Source organism: Entelurus aequoreus, linkage group LG27 (assembly GCF_033978785.1).
Source record: "Entelurus aequoreus isolate RoL-2023_Sb linkage group LG27, RoL_Eaeq_v1.1, whole genome shotgun sequence".
Lineage (NCBI taxonomy): Eukaryota > Metazoa > Chordata > Actinopteri > Syngnathiformes > Syngnathidae > Entelurus > Entelurus aequoreus.
In genome coordinates, this window is record NC_084757.1 from 9912948 (window position 1) to 9937299 (window position 24352).

The following is a 24352-nucleotide window of genomic DNA, read 5'->3' on the forward strand; positions in this document are numbered from 1 at the left end:
TCTCAGGTGTTACATACCTGTTGAGTTGTTGGTGTGTGCCATGTCTCTCAGGTGTTACATACCTGTTGAGTTGTTGGTGTGTGCCATGTCTCTCAGGTGTTACATACCTGTTGAGTTGTTGGTGTGTGCCATGTCTCTCAGGTGTTACATACCTGTTGAGTTGTCGGTGTTTGCCATGTCTCTCAGGTGTTACATACCTGTTGAGTTGTTGGTTTTTGTCAAGTCTCTCAGGTGTTATATACCTGTTGAGTTGTTGGTTTTTGCCATGTCTCTCAGGTGTTACAAACTTGTTGTTGAGTTGCTGATGTGTGCCATGTCTCTCAGGTGTTACATACCTGTACTTGTCATTCCTGCCAGCTTGTCTGCAGCAATAAACAAGTCATCAAAAGGGTCCACAAGATGTTTGATGTTTATTCCTCTCATGTTGTAGTAGTTCCCATCCGCAGCTCGCCCGCTGCGCTCTATCGCCACCATGTGGTCATACCTTCAACAAGTTCATAGTTCTTTGAAACTATCTAAACTACTAAACTATTTGAAACTATATACATTTATGTATGGAACACAATCTTTCCTTCACAAGACCCAGGATTGACCATTGGTTAAGACTGTTGACTCAGGCTGAAGGGTGCTGGGTTTGAATCCCGGTTGGGTTAACATGTAATTTACAAAACCGGCTGGTGGCTTCAAGGTGACATATATTGTGACTGTGTCACCTCTCCCATGTAATGTTAAAATAATTATTTAATAAACTTTTTTTTATCCAAGTACAATTAACCTATTTTATTTTAATTGTACCCAGGAGAGGTCATACTGGGTTCAAACCCAGCTGTAGTTGACAGTATTTAGTTCCAACTCATCATACTTTACTGAGCCAGGAGTCCTCGATTACATTCGTGTATGGACCAAAATCTAATCTTCACAAGACTGACGATAGCCCAGTGGTTAAGGCTGTTGAATTCGAAGAATAGGTACTGGGTTCGAAACCCACTCCAGCTGGCGGTATTTTGTCCACGTCATCATACTTTAGTGAGCAAGGGGTCGTAGATAACATTTGTGTATAGAAAAAAATCTCCTCTTCACAGGACCAAGGGTAGCTCAGTGGTTAAGACTGCTGTCTTGGACTGAGAGGTGCTGGGTTCAAATCCCACTCTAGTTGACAGCATTTTGTTCCACCTCATCATACTTTACTGAACCAGGCATCCTCGATTACATTTGTGTATGAGAAAAAAAATTTCCCTTCACAAGACCGAGGACAGCACAGGGGTTAAGACTGCTGACTCGGAATGAAAGGTACTGGGTTCAAACCCCACACTGGTTGATGGTATTTTGTTCTACCTCATCATACTTTACTGAGCAAGGAGTCCTCGATTACATTTGTGTATGAAAAAAAATATTCTTCTCTCAAGAACCAGGATAGCCCAGTGGTTAAGACTGTTGACTCAGGTTGAAGGGTGCTGGGTTCGAATCCTGGTTGAGTTGATGTAATTTATAAAACCGTCTGGAGGCTTCAAGGTGACATATATTGTGACTGTCAACTCTCCCATGTAATGTTAAAATAATTACTTAAAAAACTTTTTTTTTTTTATCCAATTACAATTTACCTATTTTATTTTAATTGTACCCAGGAGAGCTCATTGGTCAACGCTCTTTATTATTAACTTTATACTCCTATTCCCACCCACCTCAGGAATTACACTCACTCGCACACACTCATTCATTCTCACACACACACACACACACTCACTCACTCACTCACAGGTAACCCCTGAGGTGTCATCATTGACTATTTGACCATTTATTTTTTATTATTATCTTTAGTGTTGACTTAATTTTTCAACTATATGTTACTCAAACAATTAGCACATAACATTACTCTGTGTGGGGGAGAAGAAACACCCCACAATGTATGTCGTTTTGACGCCATACAGCCAAATGACTGATTCCATGTATGGGGTTTGAACTCACTACCCCTGTATTAGGAGCCCACAGTGTTAACCATTGAGCTATCCTGGGTCCCGTTAAGGGTTGTTTTTCGCTCATATACAAATGTAATCAGTGAACTATGATCGAGGCGAAACAAAAAACAAGATCTTCCTAGTTATGGAATTGAACCCAGTAGTACTGCATGAGAGGCAGCAGTCTTAACCATTGAGCTATCCTGAGTAGTCTGGCTCATTCACTAATGGAATCGTGACACCTGTCGCAGTAAACTACGATTGAGGTGGAGCTCAATTTGGAACCTAAGTTACATATCAAACCAATTGGTGGTAGTCTAATGGAACTTGATCTCTTCTATTTATTGATGATGTGACAGCTGACAAAAGCAATGTTTGGGGCAATATTATCTGCTCATATTCAGCCAAATGTTTCAAAAGTCATTGGATGGTGCTTCACAATGCAGATGGACAATGACTCGAAGCATACTGCAAAAACAACCAAAGTTTTTTAAGGCAAAGAAGTGGAATGTTGTGCAATGGTGAAGTCAATCACTTGACCTGAATCCCATTGAGCGTAAATTTCACTTGCTGAAGACAAAAACTGAAGGGAAAACCCAACGTCTGGTGATGTCTACGGCTTCCACACTTCAGGCTGTCATTGACTGCAGAGGATTTGCAACAAAGTATCAAAAAGTGACAATTTGATTTATGATTATGTTAGTTTGTCCAATTACTTTTGGTCCCTTAAAAAGTGGAAGGGACATATCAAATGTGTTGTAATTCCTACACCGTTATGTATGTTATATATGTATTCATAAACTCAGGCAATACCTACCTGGACACATGAAAGCCTAAAATATGACCAATGTATGATCCTGTAACTACTTGGTATCGGATCGATACCTAAATTTGTGGTATCATCCAAAACCAATGTAAAGTATCAAACAAGAGAAGAATAAGTGATTGTTGCATTTTAACAGAAGTGTAGAGAGAACATGTTAAAACAGAAAATAACCAAATATTAACAGTAAATGAACAAGTAGATTCATAATCAATTTTTACAGCTTGTCCTTTATAATGTAGACAAAATAATTGGTAGATAAATGACACACTTTGTTACTGCATACGTCAGCAGACTAATTAGGAGTCTTTGTTTGTTTAACTACTAAAAGACAAGTTGTCTAGTATGTTAACTATTTTATTTAAGGACAAAATTGCAATAAGAAACATATGTATAATTTACCTAAGATTTTTTTGTTAAAATAAAGCCAATAATGCCATTTTTTTGTAGTCCCCTTTATTTAGAAAAGTATCGAAAAGTATGGAAATACATTTTGGCACCGGTACCAAAATATTGGTATCGAGACCAAAACATCCAAAAGTGGGACCTGAAAACCAAAGTCTGATTTCAGTGCGTCGTGTGTTCAAATCTCTTACAGGATATGGTAACATTGAGTGTTAACCACATTAACAAGGTTATAGTTAGCGGAATATTAATATTAGTAAAGAATCATTTTTTTTAAAATCAAACGGGCCCTCACACACCCGTGAAAGTCGTGGTTCACGCAAAGGCAAAAAAATTCGGGAAGATCGGAGCATGTGGGAAGAAGTTACGACGTTATAACTTCCCGCCACAAGGGGGTGATATTGCTGTCAATATCAAGGTCGAGTCTTACATCAGTTTGGAGGCAGAGCGGGTCATTTCAAGTCAAGTAATGACAGTTAGCTGTAGTTTTCGCCCTAACCCCCGAGTGTGTACATCCACACCCTTCATTTCAACCAACTTTTGTCAAGATCTGAATTTGTTGGCGCCGAGGTATGCATGTTGACAGTTTCGTGGCGAGGCTTGAAGTCGAAGTTTGGCACAATGCCACGCCCTATGGCGCAGGCAAAACTCCTTCGCGAGTTATCATCGGCCCATCTGTCTAGTGTCGGCCAATTTAAACCCAACTCGTTTGGTCAAAGAAGGAGGAGTTCGTTGGAGTACGAACCCTGTTTTTGGCCGACGGAACCTAGATGGCCGACTTCCACTTGTTTTCTATTATGGGTTTTTGAGACTTTCACCCACACCCTGTGCCACCGTGCCGCCCTCAAAGAACTACTCACCCCCAAATCCTCCAGACGACACCTCCGCTCCAGACAGGCTAACCTCCGAGGACAAAGCTACGAACAATGGGAAACCGGGCTTTCTGCTCCGCCGCTCCCAGTCTGTGGAACGCTCTCCCTGACCACCTGAAGGCACCACAGACTGCGGATGCTTTTATAAAAGGCTTAAAAACCCTTCTTTTTAAAAAAGCCTTTTTTTAGATATCTGCATACTAGTTCTTGCTATTAGGCGGTATAGACATCTCTAAGGATTTCCCTGACAGTTGGTATGAGATCATTTCTTATAATCTTCCAAGGGGGTGCTAGAGAGCCAATTTAGAAATTTCATAAATATGCACATTTTTGCCAGACCTGACGCTTTTGCAGAATTGGTGGGTTTTTGTGCTTATTAAGTGCCTGAAAGTGAGAGATTCATATTCAATGAAGCACTAGTGTGCCGTGAGATACAGTCTGGTGTGCCGTGGGAGATTATGTAATTTCACCTATTTGGGTTAAAAATATGTTTTGCAAACCAGTAATTATAGTGTGTTGTTGTTGAGTGTCGGTGCTGTCTAGAGCTCGGCAGAGTAACCGTGTAATACTCTTCCATATCAGTAGGTGGTAGCCGGTAGCTAATTGCTTTGTAGATGTCGGAAACAGCGGGAGGCAGTGTGCAGGTAAAAAGGTGTCTAATGCTTCAATCAAAAATAAAAAAAAGGTGAGCGCCGCTAAGAAAAGTAATCGAAGCTTAGGGAAGGCTATGCGGAACGAAACTAAAACTGAACTGGCTGCAAAGTAAACAAAAACGGAATGCTGGACGACAGCAAAGACTTACTGCGGAGCAAAGGCGGCGTCCACAAAGTGCACCCGAACATGACATGACAATCAACAATGTCCCCACAAAGAAGGATAAAAACAACTGAAATATTCTTGATTGCTAAAACAAAGTAGATGCGGGAAATATCGCTCAAAGGAAGACATGAAACTGCTACAGGAAAAAAACAAAAAAAAGAGAAAAAGCCATTAAAATAGGAGTGCAAGACAAGAAGTAAAACACTACACATAGGAAAATTGCAATAAACTCCAAATAAGTCCTGGCGTGATGTGACAGGTGGTGACAGTACATCTACTTTGAGACAAGAGCTATATTGATGCATTCTTGGTTATGGTTTGAAGTCATATCCAACAACTTTTTACTGTCAACTAAGTTTCATTTTTTAATGATGTCTGCTGGTGGTGTGCCTCCGCATTTTTTCAACGCAAAAAAATGTGCCTTGGCTCAAAAAAGGTTGAAAAACACTGAATTAGATAATACACTAATTTACTTTTCATAACGAAACTACGTCGTACACGGTTTTTTCGGGTAATTTAGCAAATACTGGTTGACTTGTAATTTTAGCATGGTTTTACAAAATGTATCAAAACGACCCCCGGAATCCCTCTCAATTTTGGACACCCCTGCAATAGAGCAGCGATTCTAAAACTGTGGCTCCCTCTAGTGGGCACGCCAAAGAAGTCCGTAAATACATCAATATCACACCAATTCTCAAATCCCTTCACCGGCTTCCTGTCCCACTCAGGATTGAATACAAAGTCTCCCTACTAACCCACCAGTGCCTCCATGGAAATGCCCCCCCCTCTACCTCAAAGAACTACTCACCTTCCAAATCCTCCACACGACACCTCCGGTCCGGACAGGCGAACCTCCTCCAACCTCCCGAGGACAAAGCTAGGAACAATGGGAGACCGGGATTTCTGCTCCGCCGCTCCCAGTCTGTGGAAAGCTCTCCCTGACCACCTGAGGGCACCACAGACTGTGGATGATTTTTAAAAAAGGCTTAAAAACCCTTCTTTTTCAAATGGGAGACCGGGTTTTCTGCTCCGCCGCTCCCGGTCTGTGGAACGCTCTCCCTGACCACCTGAGGGCACCACAGACTGTGGATGATTTTTAAAAAAGGCTTAAAAACCCTTCTTTTTCAATGGGAGACCGGGCTTTCTGCTCCGCCGCTCCCGGTCTGTGGAACGCTCTCCCTGACCACCTGAGGGCACCACAGACTGTGGATGATTTTAAAAAAGGCTTAAAAACCCTTCTTTTTTTTTAAAAAAAACAACCTTTTTTTTAGATTATATGCATACTAGTTCTAGCTATTAGGCTGTTCTAGTTTTTATTTTTATTATCTTTTTATTTTTATTAATACACTGTAGCACTTTGAGGTTGTTTACTCAATGTAAAGTGCTTTTTACAAATAAAATATATTATTATTATTATTATCCTGTATATGGAGTTACATTGGGCAAAAAACATTAAATATACTTGTTAGATAAAACCCCTGCCTTGTTTTTAATGAATATTTAGGCCTACTACGCTACTGTATTTAATGTTGGTCATTATGGCCATACCGGAGAGCCAGGAGTTTACTGTGAAAAAAGTTTGACAACCACTGTAAAAGAGGATAAAAATATACAAAAAAATTTATATGAAGACTTTTTTATGTTTTTCTACACATTATTACATTAAAAAAATCTAAAAAGATATTTAAAAAAAAAAGTTTGAGTGTTCTTGTGCGTTGGCAGATGAAGTGAGGACTGCAGTGGAGGTTAAGGCAGAACTACTTCCTGTTTGACGAAGGAAGATGAGGAACGTCCACTCTTCCTTCCCCAGAATAAAATGAATTTCAGAATAAAAGAACAAATGCACCAATCGGGCGTGGACGAGTTAGCTGCCTGCGTCGCCAACAGGAAGCGGGAAGTAAAGCACGAGAGGAAACAAGACGCACGCCAGCATGCGGTCGCGTGGAGAAGGCCACATAAGGCGTCAGAGCCAGCCGCCAATCAAAGTCCTTATGATGTCCGAAAAATGTGGCGCCACCCCTTTGGGCGCCACATTTCCTCACACCTGACATATGTTGTAGTAGACGGTGTGCGCGTGGCCGTCCAACACCACGTCGCCGTCTTTGTGCGTGTGGAGCTCCGTCATGGGCACGTTCACGCTGTGGTTGTGGGGGGTGTGCGTGCCGTACGAAGGAACGCCCTGGGGGTGGGGAGGGGGGATAAAACGCAGTTTGTTAGCATGTGGCGTCGGCTTTCCGCCGCGTGGCGTTTACCTTTCCCGTCCCGCTGAGGGGGAAGTCCTTCCGACACAGGTGGGCGATGATGCCCGCCGCCAAGGCGTCGCCCAGCACGTTGATCATGGTCCGAAACCGGTCCCTGAAACGCGTGACACGGTCACATGACGCACTCAGGCCACACCCACTCACTCCCGTCGCCACCTACAGGATCCAGTCGATGGCCACGATGAGGGTGATGTCGTCGGGGGGCAGGCCCACGGACGTCAGCACGATCACCATGGTAACCAGGCCGGCCTGGGGGATGCCGGCCGCGCCGATGCTGGCGGCGGTGGCGGTGATGCTGGCGGGGAAGACGCGGGGTGAGAATAATTGTTTCTAAGTTATCACAAAAAGCAAAAGCTGTCTTTGGAACCTACCAAGAGTAAGGCTCGTAAAACTCCACTGTGTAGGGGGGGGGGGGAGCAGCATGAAGGTGTTCTGTTTTCTTTCATGTATTGTAATCAAACAGAAAGATATTGTCTGACCCAAGAACGACAAAAGCGAAGAGGAAGCAGGACCAGACTCCCCTCCAGGCGACCTCTTTTTTGAACCTCTTCTTTGAACTGTTTTACGAACCTCTTTTTGAACCGTTTTACGAACCTCTTTTTTGAACTCTTTTACAACCCTTTTCTGTGAACCGTCTACGATCTTTTCTGTGAACTGTTTACGACCCCCGTCCCTTTAGAAGCAGCTGTTGACATGTGGTCAGAGAAAGTCCAAATAAAGGAAGGAGGCATACAATCTTTCGCCAGAGCGTGGATTGTATCACTGTAAGAGGGAAATGTTATCGCTTTAAAACTTTATCACTGTAACACCGGAAAAAGTTGTTACTTTGTCGCTAGTAGCTGTTTAAGATTGGAAAGTCGCCAAGACACAAAAAAAGTCTGCAATAACACCGGAAAAAGTTGTTTGTTTGTCGCTAGCAGTCATTTTGAAACACTGGATTTTTTTACGCTTAATTTTTTTAACACTGATTATTTTACACTTAATTTTTTTGCACACAATTTTTTTTACACTGAATCTTTATCCACAGCCTTATTTTACACTAACATTTTATACACTGAAATTTTTCACACTGAACTTTTACACAATTTTTTTTTTTTTTTACAATGAATCTTTTTCCAATGAATTTTTATACCCTGCTTTATTTTTACACTGATTTTTTTACACTTAATTTTTTTGCACAGACATTTTTTTACACTGAATCTTTATACACTGCATTATTTTACACTAACATTTATACACTGAAAATTTTCAAACTGATTTTTATAAACATAATTTTTTATTTACACAAAAAAATTTTACACAATTTTTTTTTCACAATGAATTTATTTACACTGAATTTTTATACCCTACTTTTTTAAAGTGATTTTTTTTAACACTCAATGTTTATAAACATGTTTTTTTATTTACACTGATTTTTTTTACACTGAATTTTTACAAAATTTTTTTACAATGAATTTTTTTACACTGATTTTTTACACTTCATTTTTTTGCACAGACATTTTTTTACACTGAATCTTTATACACTGCATTATTTTACACTAACATTTTATACACTGAAATTTTTCAAACTGATTTTTATAAACATGTTTTTTTATTTACACTGAATTTCTTTACACTGAACTTTTACACAATTTTTTTTTCACAATGAATTTATTTACACTGAATTTTTATACCCTACTTTTTTACAGTGATTTTTTTTAACACTCAATGTTTGTACACATGTTATTTATTTACACTGATTTTTTTTACACTGGATTTTTACACAATTTTTTTTACAATTAATTTTTTTACACTGAATTTTTATACCCTGCTTTTTGTTTTACACTTCATTTTTATACAGTGAATTTTTTTACACTGATTTCTTTTTATTTATTTTTTTACACTGATTTCTTTTTATTTATTTTTTTACACTTAATTTTCTAACTGATTTTTTTACACTTATTTTTTTGCAGACATTTTTTTACACTGCATTATTTTACACTAAAATTTTATACAGAGAAATTTTTCACGCTGCTTTTTATTTTAAAAAAAGATCACCAAGAGGATTGTAAAGTCGCCAAGACACAAAAAAGTCTGCAATAACACCGGAAAAAGTTGTAAGTTTGTCACGAGTTGCTGTTTATAAAAAAAAAAAAAAAGGTTACCAAGATCGGAAAGTCGCCAAAATTAGCGACAAAGTCGCCAAGACACAAAAAGGTCTGCAGTAACACCGTAAAAAGTCGTTAGTTTGTTGCTAGTAGCTGTTTATTTAAAAAAAAGGATCACCAAGAGGATTGGAAAGTCGCCAAACTTAGTGACAAAGTCGCCAAAACACAAAAAGGTCTGCAGTGCCACCGGAAAAAGTCGTTAATTTGTCGCTTGGAGCTGTTTAGGATTGGATAGTTGCCAAGACACATAAAAGTCTGCAATAACACCAGAAAAAGTCTAGTTTGTCGCTAGTAGCTGTTATAAAAAAAAAAAGGATTACCAAGAGGATTGTACGGAGCACCTAAAGGGACATGGGGAAAAAATAAATTTTTTGAATTTCTTTATTTTATTTATTTTTTTAGACATGTATCTTGTGCGCACGAGAAAATTTTTATAAAATTATTTAAAAAGAATTAAAAAAATTATATAAATAATAATAATAATATATATATTTTTTTTTAAAATTTTTAAATAATTTTATAAAAAGAAACTATCTTGTGCGCACGAGATACATGTCTAAAAAAAAAAAAAAATACTATACATTTTTTTATTATTTTTTTTATAATTTTATAAAAAGTTTCTTGTGCGCATGAGAAACTATCTCGTGCGCACAAGATACATGTCTAAAAAAAAAAAAATACTATAAATTTTTTTTATTTTTTATAGTTTTATAAAAAAGTTAACTTTCTCGTGCGCATGAGATACATGTCTAAAAATTAAAAAATAGAAAATAAAATTAATTTTAAAAAAAATTCCCCCATGTCCCTTTAGGGGCTACGTAGGATTGGAAAGTCGCCAAGACACAAAAAAGTCTGCAATAACACCAGAAAAAGTAGAGTGGTACAACAGTATCACTGTACGAGGGTACAGGTCGACACGTTTCTCCTCAATTGAGCCAAATTAAATTCTGTCTCAGTTGAATTCTTTGCCTCTTGTCTCGTTTAATAGATGTCATCAGTGTTTGAACCTGACAAGGACGGCGCGGTTGCCGCGGCGACGACGGCGAACGCTCACCTGATGGTGACCAGCTGTCCGAAATCCAGCTCGTAGTCGTTGACCTGGGCGATGAAGATGGCTGCCACCGCCTCGTAGAGCGCCGTGCCGTCCATGTTAATGGTGGCGCCCACGGGCAGCACGAAGCGGGCGATCTGGCGGTCCACGTGGCAGTTCTCCAGCAGACACTTCATGGTGATGGGCAGCGTCGCCGAGCTGGCGGGGGAGCGCCGTCAGAGCCTCAAAACACCCACGAACGTCGTGGCGGCGGCGGTGATGGCGGACTCACCTGGAGGAGGTGGCCAGGGCGATGACCAGGGCCTGCAGGAGCCCACGGATGTACGTGAAGGGGTTCTTCCTGGTGAGCACGAAGTAGAAGAGGGGGAGGAGCACCAGGCCGTGCACGAAGAGGCCGGCGAGCACGGTGACGCCGTACCAGCCCAGCTTCTTCCCCAGCGTGCTCGGGTCCTGCATGTCCAGGATCTTGCCCGCCACCAGGAAGATGATGCCGAACGGGAAGTACCTGCGGCGAGACCAGGTCAGCCCGCGTCGATTTTACAAGCCCCGCCCACAAGGTTTCCCCGCTCACCACACGGCGGCGTTGATGATCTTCATGACGCACTCGTTGATGCACTGGCACACGTTGACCAGCGGCGCTCCTCGCTCGCCCATCCTGCCCAGCAACAGCCCTGCCGTGACGTCATCGCCGGTCAACATGCGTGCACGCCGCCGCCACCCGTACCCTCCCACCTCCCACCTCCCACGCCCACATTTGTATTTTTTTACACTGAATTTTTTAACACTATACTTAAGGTTTAAAACCTCAATTTTTATTCATACTGATTTTTTTTTTTCACAGAATTTTTTTTACACTCAATCTTTATACACTGCATTATTTTACACTAAAATTTTATACACTGATTTTTTTTACCACTGAATGTTTATAAACTGATTATTTATTTACAAAGATTTATTTTTACACTGAACTTTTACACAAATTTTTTTTACAATGATTTTTTTTACACTGAATTTTTATACCCTGCTTTTTTTATTTACACAGAATCTTTTTTTTTACACTTAATTTTTAGACAGTATTTATTTCCCACTTAATTTTTTAAAACTTTTACACTGAATCTTTATACACTGCATTAATTTACACAACAATTTTATACACTGAACATTTTCACACTGATTTTTTTAACACTGAATGTTTATAAACTACATTTTTATTTACACTGATTTTATTTACACTGAACTTTTACAAATTTTTATTTTTTACAATGATTTTTTTACACTGAATTTTTATACCCTGTTTTTTTTTTACACTTAATTTTTTTAAACTTTTACACTGAATTTTTATACACTGCATTAATTTACACAATTTTACACACTTAAAATTTCCACATTGATTTTTTTTTACCACTGAATGTTTATAAACTGATTATTTATTTACACAGATTTATTTTTACACTGAACTTTTACACCATTTTTTTTTTTTACAATGATTTTTTTTACACTGAACTTTTCAAGGTTTAAAAACATTTTTATTTGCACAGAATTTTTTTTCTTACACTAATTTTTAGACAGTATTTATTTCCCACTGAATTTTTTTCCACTGATTTTTTTAAACTGATTTTTTCCCACTGATTTTTTAACACTTAATTTTTTTAAACTTTTACACTGAATATTTATACACTGCATTAATTTACACAACAATTTTATACACTGAACATTTTCACACTGATTTTTTTTTAACACTGAATGTTTATAAACTACATTTTTATTTACACTGATTTTATTTACACTGAACTTTTACAAATTTGTATTTTTTACAATGATTTTTTCACACTGAATTTTTATACCCTGCTTTTTTTTTTTACACTGAATTTTTTAACCTATACTTAAGGTTTAAAACCTCAATTTTTATTCATACTGATTTTATTTTTACACTGAATCTTTATACACTGCATTATTTTACACTAAAATTTTATACACTGAAATTTTTCACACTGATTTTTTTTTACCACTGAATGTTTATAAACTGATTATTTATTTACACAGATTTATTTTTACACTGAACTTTTACACAATTTTTTTTTTACAATGATTTTTTTTACACTGAACTTTTCAAGGTTTAAAAACAACATTTTTATTTGCACAGAAAAAAAATTTTTACACTTAATTTTTAGACAGTATTTTTTTCCCACTGAATTTTTTTCCACTGATTTTTTTAAACAGATTTTTTCCCACTGATTTTTTAACACTTAATTTTTTAAAACTTTTACACTGAATCTTTATACATTGCATTAATTTACAGAACAATTTTATACACGGAAAATTATCACACTGATTTTTTTTAACACTGAATGTTTATAAACTACATTTTTATTTACACTGATTTTATTTACACTGAACTTTTACAAATTTTTATTTTTTACAATGATTTTTTTACACTAAATTTTTATACCCTGCTTTTTTTTTTTACACTGAATTTTTTAACCTATACTTAAGGTTTAAAACCTCAATTTTTATTCATACTGATTTTTTTTTTTACACTGAATCTTTATACACTGCATTATTTTACACTAAAATTTTGTACACTGAAATTTTTCACACTGATTTTTTTTTACCAATGAATGTTTATAAACTGATTATTTATTTACACAGATTTATTTTTACACTGAACTTTTACACAATTTTTTTTACAATGATTTTTTTACACTGAATTTTTCAAGGTTTAAAAACAACATTTTTATTTACACAGAAATTTTTTTTTTACACTTAATTTTTAGACAGTATTTTTTTCCCACTGAATTTTTTTCCACTGATTTTTTTAAACAGATTTTTTCCCACTGATTTTTTAACACTTCATTTTTTTAAACTTTTACACTGAATCTTTATACACTGCATTAATTTACACAACAATTTTATACACGGAAAATTATCACACTGATTTTTTTTAACACTGAATGTTTATAAACTACATTTTTATTTACACTGATTTTATTTACACAGAACTTTTACAAATTTTTATTTTTTCAATGATTTTTTTACACTGAATTTTTATACCCTGCTTTTTTTTTTTACACTGAATTTTTTAACCTATACTTAAGGTTTAAAACCTCAATTTTTATTCATACTGATTTTTTTTTTACACTGAATCTTTATACACTGCATTATTTTACACTAAAATTTTATACACTGAAATTTTTCACACTGATTTTTTTTTACCACTGAATGTTTATAAACTGATTATTTATTTACACAGATGTATTTTTACACTGAACTTTTACACAATTTTTTTTACAATGATTTTTTTACACTGAATTTTTCAAGGTTTAAAAACAACATTTTTATTTACACAGAAATTATTTTTTTACACTTAATTTTTAGACAGTATTTTTTTCCCACTGAATTTTTTTTCACTGATTTTTTTAAACAGATTTTTTCCCACTGATTTTTTAACACTTAATTTTTTAAAACTTTTACACTGAATCTTTATACACTGCATTAATTTACACAACAATTTTATACACTGAACATTTCCACACTGATTTTTTTTTTTAACACTGAATGTTTATAAACTACATTTTTATTTACACTGATTTTATTTACACTGAACTTTTACAAATTTTTATTTTTTACAATGATTTTTTTACACTGAATTTTTATAACCTGCTTTTTTTTTTACACTGAATTTTTTAACCTATACTTAAGGTTTAAAACCTCAATTTTTATTCATACTGATTTTTTTTTTACACTGAATCTTTATACACTGCATTATTTTACACTAAAATTTTATACACTGAAATTTTTCCCACTGATTTTTTTTTTACCACTGAATGTTTATAAACTGATTATTTATTTACACAGATTTATTTTTACACTGAACTTTTACACAATTTTTTTTACAATGATTTTTTTACACTGAATTTTTCAAGGTTTAAAAACAACATTTTTATTTACACAGAAATTTTTTTTTTACACTTAATTTTTACACAGTATTTTTTTCCCACTGAATTTTTTTCCACTGATTTTTTTAAACAGATTTTTTCCCCCTGATTTTTTAACACTTAATTTTTTAAAACTTTTACACTGAATCTTTATACACTGCATTAATTTACACAACAATTTTATACACGGAAAATTATCACACTGATTTTTTTTAACACTGAATGTTTATAAACTGATTTTTTATTTACACTGAATTTTTTTACACTGAACTTTTACACATTTGTATTTTTTTACAATGAATCTTTATACCCTGCTATTTTTTTTTTTACCCATGGTGGCGGAGAAGATGACAATGCCGAGCACGTTCATCTGCTGGCTGCTGCCGGGACTCGTCTTGTACGTGACCTCGGGGGGCGGAGTCAGCTCCAGGAACACCGTGCGACCTTTGGGCTCGCGCTCGTCCGGCACCACGTACACGAAGTTGGGCTGGATGGTCCTGGTCGGGACCTTCAGGATGGGCACCAGGTCCGTTTTGTACTGACGACACAAACAGGAAGTGTGAAAAATTCGGCGGCGGCGGAGGTCATGTGGCGGCGGACGCCGGGGTTCGGGCGCTCACCTGCTGGAACGTGGCCTCGATCAGATTGGACGGGACCATGTTCCTGTGGGCGGAGCACAAACTGGGTCAGTGACGGCAGGACGGTCACATGATGCCTAGCACGCTCAAAAGCTCAAGATGGGGGCGTGGCCTGCAGGCCGCACGTGCGGCAGCAGAGATCACCATGACCTAATCTGTCACTCATCCTCGCCGGATTACCAAAAATACGTTTGTTAGCTTCTCGGCTGATCGGATCCACGTGCGGCCGGTTTCCACGGCAACACAACAAAGGATCAAGGTTTGTTTGACGTCCGCGTCAGCATCTCGACGAAAGCAGGGCAAGGGGCGGAGCTATGAACGTGACGGAGACCGACTGAGAGGGGGGCGGAGCCTGCTTCCCCACGTCACTCACCTGATCAGGTCAAGGAGGGCGTCGGCCGACGTCATGACGGGCCCGCCTCCCAGCCGGTTGCTCTCCATCTCCGTGCCGACGCCGGGCTTGATGATGATCACCAAGACGATGCCCACCACCACGGCGATGAAGGTGGTCCACAGGTAATACGTGACGGTCAGCACGCCCATGCGGCAGCACGCCTTGGACTCCATGGACGACAGGCCCGACATCAGACTGCGCACATGACCCAGGGGGGGGCGGAGCTTACAACGTCAATAAGGCGACGGCGGGCCGGCAGGTGCTAAAGTGGAGCGTGACGACCCACCTGGACGTGATGAGAGGCAGGATGAGCATCTTCAGCATCCTCATGAGGAGTTCCCCCGGGAATGAGAAGTAGATCTTTGCCTGCATTTCAAAACAAAAGCAAATGACTCGGTAAAGGGGAACAGGAAGTTGATGCGTTTGGGATGGAGTTCCGCATTGTGTGAAGTTCATGTTGTCTTCACTTGTGTCTTCATCGGGAACGCTTTTTTTGGACCTTGAATTTATGTCACTGATTGTTTTGCGTTTCAATTTTGTAAAAACATTTTTATTTTTTTTCCGACAAATAATGCTGACAATTTCATTGAATATAAATATGTGAGCAAAGTCTGTTTGTAAAATACAGCGTTTTAAAATTTAGTGTGTATAAATTCAGTGTAAAAAAATTCAGTAAATTAATATTTGTAATATTTGTAATTATACAATCTACCGGAATTGAGTTTTGAAGCAACCAATACTTTAATATATTTTACAATATTTGTTTTTTTAAACAGATTTTTATAACACTGAATTTTTATACACTGGATTTTTTTACACTTATATTTTCAACACTGATTATTTTACAGTTAATTTTTTTGCACACAATTTTTTTTACACTGAATCTTTATCCACAGCATTATTTTACACACTGAAAATTTTCACACTGAACTTTTAGACAATTTTTGAATTTTTTTCCAATAAATTTTTATACCCTGCTTTATTTTTGCACTGAATTTTTATACAGTGAATTTTTTCACTCTGAATTTTTATACACTGATTTTTTTTACACTTAATTTTTTTGCACAGACATTTTTTTACACTGAATATTTATACACTGCATTATTTTACACTAACATTTTATACACTGAAATTTTTCACACTGATTTTTATAAACATATTTTTTATTTACACTGAACTTTTACACAATTTTTTTTTTCACAATGAATTTTACACTGAATTTTTATACCCTACTTTTTACACTGATTTTTTTAACATTCAATGTTTACAAACATGTTTTTTATTTACACTGAATTTTTTTACACTGAACTTTTACACAATTTTTTTTTTACAATGAATTCTTTTACACTGAATTTTTATACCCTGCTTTTTTTTGTTACACTTAATTTTTATACAGTGAATTTTTTTACACTGAATTTTTATACACTGATTTTTTTACACTTAATTTTCTAACACTGATTTTTTTTACACTTAATTTTTCTGCACAGCCATTTTTTTACACTGAATCTTTATACACTGCATTATTTTACACTAAAACGTTATACACAGAAATTTTTCACACTGATTTTTTTAACACTGAATGTTTATAAACATATGTTTTATTTACACTGAATTTTTTTTACACTGAACACACTTTTTTTTTTTACACTGAATTTTTATACTCTGCTTTTTTTTTACACTGAATTTTTTTAACACTATACTTAAAGTTTAAAACCTCAATTTTTATTCATACTGATTTTTTTTTTTTACACAATTTTTTTACACTGAATCTTTACACACTGCATTATTTTACACAACAATTTTCACACTGATTTTTTTTTACCACTGAATGTTTATAAACTGATTTTTTATTTATACTGAATTTCTTTTACATTGAACATTTACAAAGTATTTTTTACACTGAATTTTTCAAGGTTTAAAAACAAAATTTTTAGTTACACATAATTTTTTTTTCCACTTAATTTTTATACAGTATTTTTTTCCCCACTGAATTTTTTTGTACACTGATTTTTTTCTACTTAATTTTTTAACACTGATTTTTAACACTTAATTTTTTTTGCACATACATTTTTTTTACACTGAATCTTTACACACTGCATTATTTTACACAACAATTTTCACACTGATTTTTTTTACCACTGAATGTTTATAAACTGATTTTTTATTTATACTGAATTTGTTTTACATTGAACATTTACAAAAAAAAAAATTTACAATTATTTTTTAGACTGAATTTTTTAAGGTTTAAAAACAACATTTTTAGTTACACATAATTTTTTTTTTACACTTAATTTTATACAGTATTTTTTCCCCACTGAATTTTTTTGTACACTGATTTTTTTCCACTTAATTTTTCAACACTGATTTTTTAACACTTAATTTTTTTTTGCACATACATTTTTTTTTACACTGAATCTTTACACACTGCATTATTTTACACAACAATTTTTATACACTGAAAATTTGCACACTGATTTTTTTTTTTAAACACTGAATGTTTATAAACTGATTTTTCATTTACACTGAACTTTTACAGATTTTTTTTTTTCACACTGATTTTTTTTACACTGACTTTTTATACCCTCTTTTTTTACACTGAATGTTTTAAGATTTGAAAACAAAAAAATTATTTACACTGAATTTTTTTCACACTGAATATTTAGACAGTGAATTTTGGCACACAAAACAAATCAGTTACATAAATTCAGTATATAAAAAAAGACACAAAATAACCTCCATAGTCTACTTCCTGTTGTTCAAAAGGAAGCATCATCGTTCAAACAGGGTATCTTCCTCCGAGCGCGCACGTGAGCCCACCAGCGGCCGTTGATCTACTTAAACTTGACCGTTCCGAGTCCGCCGTAAACCTCGAGTACTTTTATAAACTCACAGGACCTTTGACTCTCCAGCCTTGACAATTTGTTCCTGGTTAAATTTAGTGGCGCTGAGCGGGATCCGGTCTTCCTGGAAGTGACGCCCGCTGTCCAAATGTTAAACATCTTTCTGGGTTGAAACTCATGCTAAGGTTAGCAACATGCTAACTGAAATTAGAGTTTGGAATGTTGGAATGTTGGGCTACTTACCTGCGTGGACAGATGGGTGCCCCTCAGCATGAAGCCCAGCGTGCAGCCGCTCAGCACCGCCACCACCGACAAGATCAGGAGGCCGTTCCTCTTGGCGAAGTCCCGCAGGTTCCTGCGGATGCCGCCGCTCACCTTGGCGAACAGGCGGCCCGCCCTGCTCCCGCCGGCGTCTCCCGCCGCACAGGAGCTGTGTTCCGAGCGAGCCTCGTCCTCGCCGCCGCCACCGCCAAGCAGAAGCTCGTCCATGGCTGGAAGGGGGACGAGGTCTGGAGCAGGTCTCACCTGCAGCGGCAGATTAAGGCAGATTTAGCGGGACTAAGGAGCTTACAGGCGGTCCTCACGCTCCCTCGTTGTGGCTCCCCCTCGGACGGGTGGGGGTTAAAGGTCAAGGCGAGGGTCACCGGCGTGCACTTGTCACCTTTAATTGCTTCACTGGTACGATTCTATCACTTATTTGTTTACATTTGAGTTAACGTCCATATGATTGTTTACGTCAAAAGTCCTTTTGTGTTGAACATACTTTGCCAATAAAGAGGATTCCGCCCCGCCGCTTCAACCGTCCTTTTCAAAAACGACACACCATTTTACTTTTTTATGTTTATCATTTATATATCAAATATGATTAACATTGATGTATGAAATATGATAAAGAACATGATTTGTTTACGTCAAAGTCCTTTTGTGTTGAACGTACTTTGCCAATAAAGAGGATTCCGCCCCGCCGCTTCAACCCTGTCCTTTTCAAAAACGACACACCATTTTAGTTTATCATTTATATATCCATCCCATCCATCCATTTTCTACCGCTTGTCCCTTTTGAAGTCGCGCAAATATGATAAATATGATTTACATTGATGTATGAAATATGATAAAGAACATGATTATCATATGATTGTTTACGTCAAAGTCCTTTTGTGTGAAACGTACTTTGCCAATAAAGAGGATTCCGCCCCGCCGCTTCAACCCTGTCCTTTTCAAAAACGACACACCGTTTTAGTTTTTTATGTTTATCATTGATATATCAAATATGATTAACATTGATGTATGTTATATATGAAATATGATGATCATTTATATATGAAATATGATAAAGAACATGATTTGTTTACGTCAAAGTCCTAATGTGTTTAACATACTTTGCCAATAAAGAGGATTCTGTCTCGCCGCTTCAACCCTGTCCTTTTCAAAAACGACACACCATTTTAGTTTATCATTTATATATCTATCCCATCCATCCATTTTCTACCACTTGTCCCTTTTGGAGTCGCGCAAATATGATAAATATGATTAACATTGATGTATGAAATATGATAAAGAACATGATTATCATATGATTGTTTACGTCAAAGTCCTTTTGTGTTGAACGTACTTTGCCAATTAAGAGGATTCTGCCTGTCCTTTTCAAAAACGACACACCATTTTAGTTTTTTATGTTTATCATTTATATATCAAATATGATTAACATTGATGTATGAAATATGATCAAGAACGTGATTATCATATGATTGTTTACGTCAAAGTCCTTTTTGTGTTGAACATACTTTGCCAATAAAGAGGATTCCGCCTCAAAAACGACACACCATTTTACTTTTTTATGCTCATCATTTATATATCAAATATGATAAATATGATTAACATTGACATATGAAATATGATAAAGAACATGATTTGTTTACGCCAAAGTCCTAATGTGTTTAACATACTTTGCCAATAAAGAGGATTCTGTCTCGCCGCTTCAACCCTGTCCTTTTCAAAAACGACACACCATTTTAGTTTATCATTTATATATCCATCCCATCCATCCATTTTCTACCACTTGTCCCTTTTGGAGTCGCGCAAATATGATAAAAAAATTTAACATTGATGTATGAAATATGATAAAGAACATGATTATCATAAGATTGTTTACGTCAAAGTCCTAATGTGTTGAACATACTTTGCCAATAAAGAGGATTCCGCCCCGCCGCTTCAACCCTGTCCTTTTCAAAAACGACACAACACCATTTTAGTTTTTTATGTTTATCATTTATATATCAAATATGATTAACATTGATGTATGTTATATATCAAATATGATGATCATTTATATATGAAATATGATAAAGAACATGAGCATAAAAGAATGTCCATATCAAGTTAAGGAAATAACAAAGTACAAAACATTGACTTACTTTGAATGTGTCTAGCTTGTAGAGCTACCTGATTCTAGTACATCTATTGAATCTAGTTCTATCCTTTCTAGATCTGTCATTCTGTCACACATTTCTCATTCTAGTTTTGTCTGTTCTAGATCTACCTGTAATTCTAGTATCATCCATTCTAGAACTACCTGTAAATTCTACTTCTATCTGTCCTAGATCTATCGTTTATCCATTGCAGATCTGTTTCATTCCAGTTCTATTTTTGCAGTTCTACCTGCCATTTCAGTTTTGTACTTTCCATATACACCCGGTCTATCCATTCTAGATCTACCTGTAATTATAGTTCTATCAATTCTAGATCTACCTGTAATTATAGATCTATCAATTCTAGATCTACCTGTAATTATAGTTCTATCAATTCTAGATCTACCTGTAATTATAGTTCTATCAATTCAAGATCTACCTGTAATTATAGATCTGTCAATTCTAGATCTACCTGTATAGTTCTATCAATTCTAGATCTACCTGTAATTATAGTTACATCCCTCCTAGGTCTACCTGTAATTATAGTTCTATCAATTCAAGATCTACCTGTAATTATAGATCTATCAATTCTAGATCTACCTGTAATTATAGTTCTATCAATTCAAGATCTACCTGTAATTATAGATCTATCAATTCTAGATCTACCTGTAATTATAGTTCTATCAATTCTAGATCTACCTGTAATTATAGATCTATCAATTCTAGATCTACCTGTAATTATAGTTCTATCAATTCTAGATCAACCTGTAATTATAGTTCTATCAATTCTAGGTCTACCTGTAATTATAGTTCTATCAATTCTAGATCCAACTGTAATTATAGTTCAATCCGTTGAAGATCTTTCTATAATTATACGTCTATCCCTCCTAGATCTACCTATGATTATAGTTATATCCGTTCTAGATCTACCTGTAATTATAGTTCTATCAATTCTAGGTCTCCCTGTAATTATAGTTATAGCCCTCCTAGACCTACCTATAATTATAGTTCTATCCGTTCTAGATCTACCTGTAATTATAGTTCTAGCCCTCCTAGATTTACCTGTAATTATAGTTCTATCCATTCTAGATCTACCTGTAATTCTAATTCTATCAATTCTAGATCTACCTTTAATTATAGTTCGATCCCTCCTAGATCTACATGTAATTATAATTCTATCAATTCTAGGTCTACCTGTAATTATAGTTGTATCCCTCCTAGAGATACATGTAATTATAATTCTATCAATTCTAGATCTACCTGTGAAATTATAGTTATATCCCTCGTAGGTCTACATGTAATTATAGTTTTATCAATTGTAGATCTACCTGTACTTATAGTTAAATCTGTTCTGGATCTTTCTATAATTATACGTCTATTCCTCCTAGAGCTACCTGTAATTATAGTTATATCCCTTCTAGATCTACCTGTAATTGTAGTTCAATCTGTTCTAGATCTTTACTATAATTATACATCTATCCCTCCTAAATCTACCTATAATTATAGTTCTATCCGTTCTAGATCCTTCTATAATTGTACGTCCATCTCTCCTAGAACTACTTATAATTATAGTTCTATCCGTTCTAGACCCTTCTATAATTGTACGTCCATCCCTCCTAGAACTACTTATAACTATAGTTCTATCCGTTCTAGACCTACTTGTAATTATAGTTCTACCCGTACTTCATCTTCCTGTAATTATAGTTATACCTGTTCTAGTTCTTACTGTAATTATTAGTTCTATCCGTACTAGATCTTCCTTTAAATATAATACTATCCGTTCTAGATCTACCTGTATTGTCCTAGATCATCCTTTAAATGTAATTCTATCCGTTCTAGGACTACCTTTAAATATGGTTCTATTTGTTCTAGGTCTTCCTGTAATTATAGTTCTACCCGTTCTAGATCTTCGTTTAACAATAGTGCAATCCGTTCTAGATCTTCGTGTCATTCTAGTATAGTCCTATCCAGGGTCACCTGTACTATCCAACAGAGCTTCCTGTAAAAAGAGTTCTATTCATTCCAGGTCTGTGGTTCTAGTTGAGTTTGTTCCAGATTCCCATGTTCTGGTCATTCCAGGTCTACTAGTACTTCTGCCCGTTCTAGACCTCTGTGTCATTGTAGTCTATCATCCTAGAGCTACCTGTAATTATAGTTATATCCCTTCTAGATCTACCTGTAATTGTAGTTCAATCTGTACTAGGTCTTTACTATAATTATACATCTATCCCTACTAGATCTACCTATAATTATAGTTCTATCCGTTCTAGATCCTTCTATAATTGTACGTCCATCCCTCCTAGAACTACTTATAACTATAGGTCTATCTGTTCTAGACCTACTTGTAATTATAGTTCTACCCGTAGTTCATCTTCCTGTAATTATAGTTATACCTGTTCTAGTTCTTCCTGTAATTATTAGTGCTATCCGTACTAGATCTTCCTTTAAATATAATACTATCCGTTCTAGATCTATCTGTATTGTCCTAGATCATCCTTTAAATGTAATTCTATCCGTTCTAGAACTACCTTTAAATATGGTTCTATTTGTGCTAGGTCTTCCTGTAATTATAGTTCTACCCGTTCTAGATCTTCCTTTAACAATAGTGCAATCCGTTCTAGATCTTCGTGTCATTCTAGTATAGTCCTATCCAGGGTCACCTGTACTATCCAGTAGTGCTTCCTGTAAAAAGAGTTCTATTCATTCCAGGTCTGTGGTTCTAGTTGAGTTTGTTCCAGATTCCCATGTTCTAGTCATTCCAGGTCTACTAGTAGTTCTGCCCGTTCTAGACCTCTGTGTCATTGTAGTCTATCATCCTAGAGCTACCTGTAATTATAGTTATATCCCTTCTAGATCTACCTGTAATTGTAGTTCAATCTGTTCTAGATCTTTACTATAATTATACATCTATCCCTCCTAGATCTACCTATAATTATAGTTCTATCCGTTCTAGACCCTTCTATAATTGTACGTCCATCCCTCCTAGAACTACTTATAACTATAGTACTATCCGTTCTAGACCTACTTGTAATTATAGTTCTACCCGTACTTCATCTTCCTGTAATTATAGTTATACCTGTTCTAGTTCTTCCTGTAATTATTAGTTCTATCCGTACTAGATCTTCCTTTAAATATAATACTATCCGTTCTAGATCTACCTGTATTGTCCTAGATCATCCTTTAAATGTAATTCTATCCGTTCTAGACCTACCTTTAAATATGGTTCTATTTGTTCTAGGTCTTCCTGTAATTATTAGTTCTATCCGTACTAGATCTTCCTTTAAATATAATACTATCCGTTCTAGATCTACCTGTAGTGTCCTAGATCATCCTTTAAATGTAATTCTATCCGTTCTAGACCTACCTTTAAATATGGTTCTATTTGTTCTAGGTCTTCCTGTAATTATAGTTCTACCCGTTCTAGATCTTCGTTTAACAATAGTGCAATCCGTTCTAGATCTTCGTGTCATTCTAGTATAGTCCTATCCAGGGTCACCTGTACTATCCAGTAGAGCTTCCTGTAAAAAAGAGTTCTATTCATTCCAGGTCTGTGGTTCTAGTTGAGTTTGTTCCAGATTCCCATGTTCTAGTCATTCCAGGTCTACTAGTACTTCTGCCCGTTCTAGACCTCTGTGTCATTGTAGTCTATCATCCTAGAGCTACCTGTAATTATAGTTATATCCCTTCTAGATCTACCTGTAATTGTAGTTCAATCTGTTCTAGATCTTTACTATAATTATACATCTATCCCTCCTAGATCTACCTATAATTATAGTTCTATCCGTTCTAGATCCTACTATAATT

At 36.0% G+C, this 24352-nt stretch overlaps 1 protein-coding gene across 2 annotated transcripts in view; it reads right to left on the reverse strand.

Moving 5' to 3' along the window:
• Positions 1–4648: 4648 nt before the first annotated feature.
• slc1a8a (solute carrier family 1 member 8a) overlaps positions 4649–24352 on the reverse strand; it is a 26095-nt gene continuing 6391 nt past the window's right edge. The window contains exons 3-13 of one of the 2 annotated variants that reach the window (XM_062038443.1): positions 18384–18665; positions 15587–15666; positions 15280–15495; positions 14889–14931; positions 14599–14806; positions 10905–11004; positions 10605–10838; positions 10337–10531; positions 7296–7430; positions 7127–7229; positions 4649–7053 (exon numbers count right to left, since the gene is read on the reverse strand). In XM_062038443.1, the coding sequence (XP_061894427.1) occupies positions 6913–7053; positions 7127–7229; positions 7296–7430; positions 10337–10531; positions 10605–10838; positions 10905–11004; positions 14599–14806; positions 14889–14931; positions 15280–15495; positions 15587–15666; positions 18384–18665 (1737 nt within the window). In that variant the 3' untranslated portion in view covers positions 4649–6912. The other variant, XM_062038444.1, reaches the window with a different exon arrangement.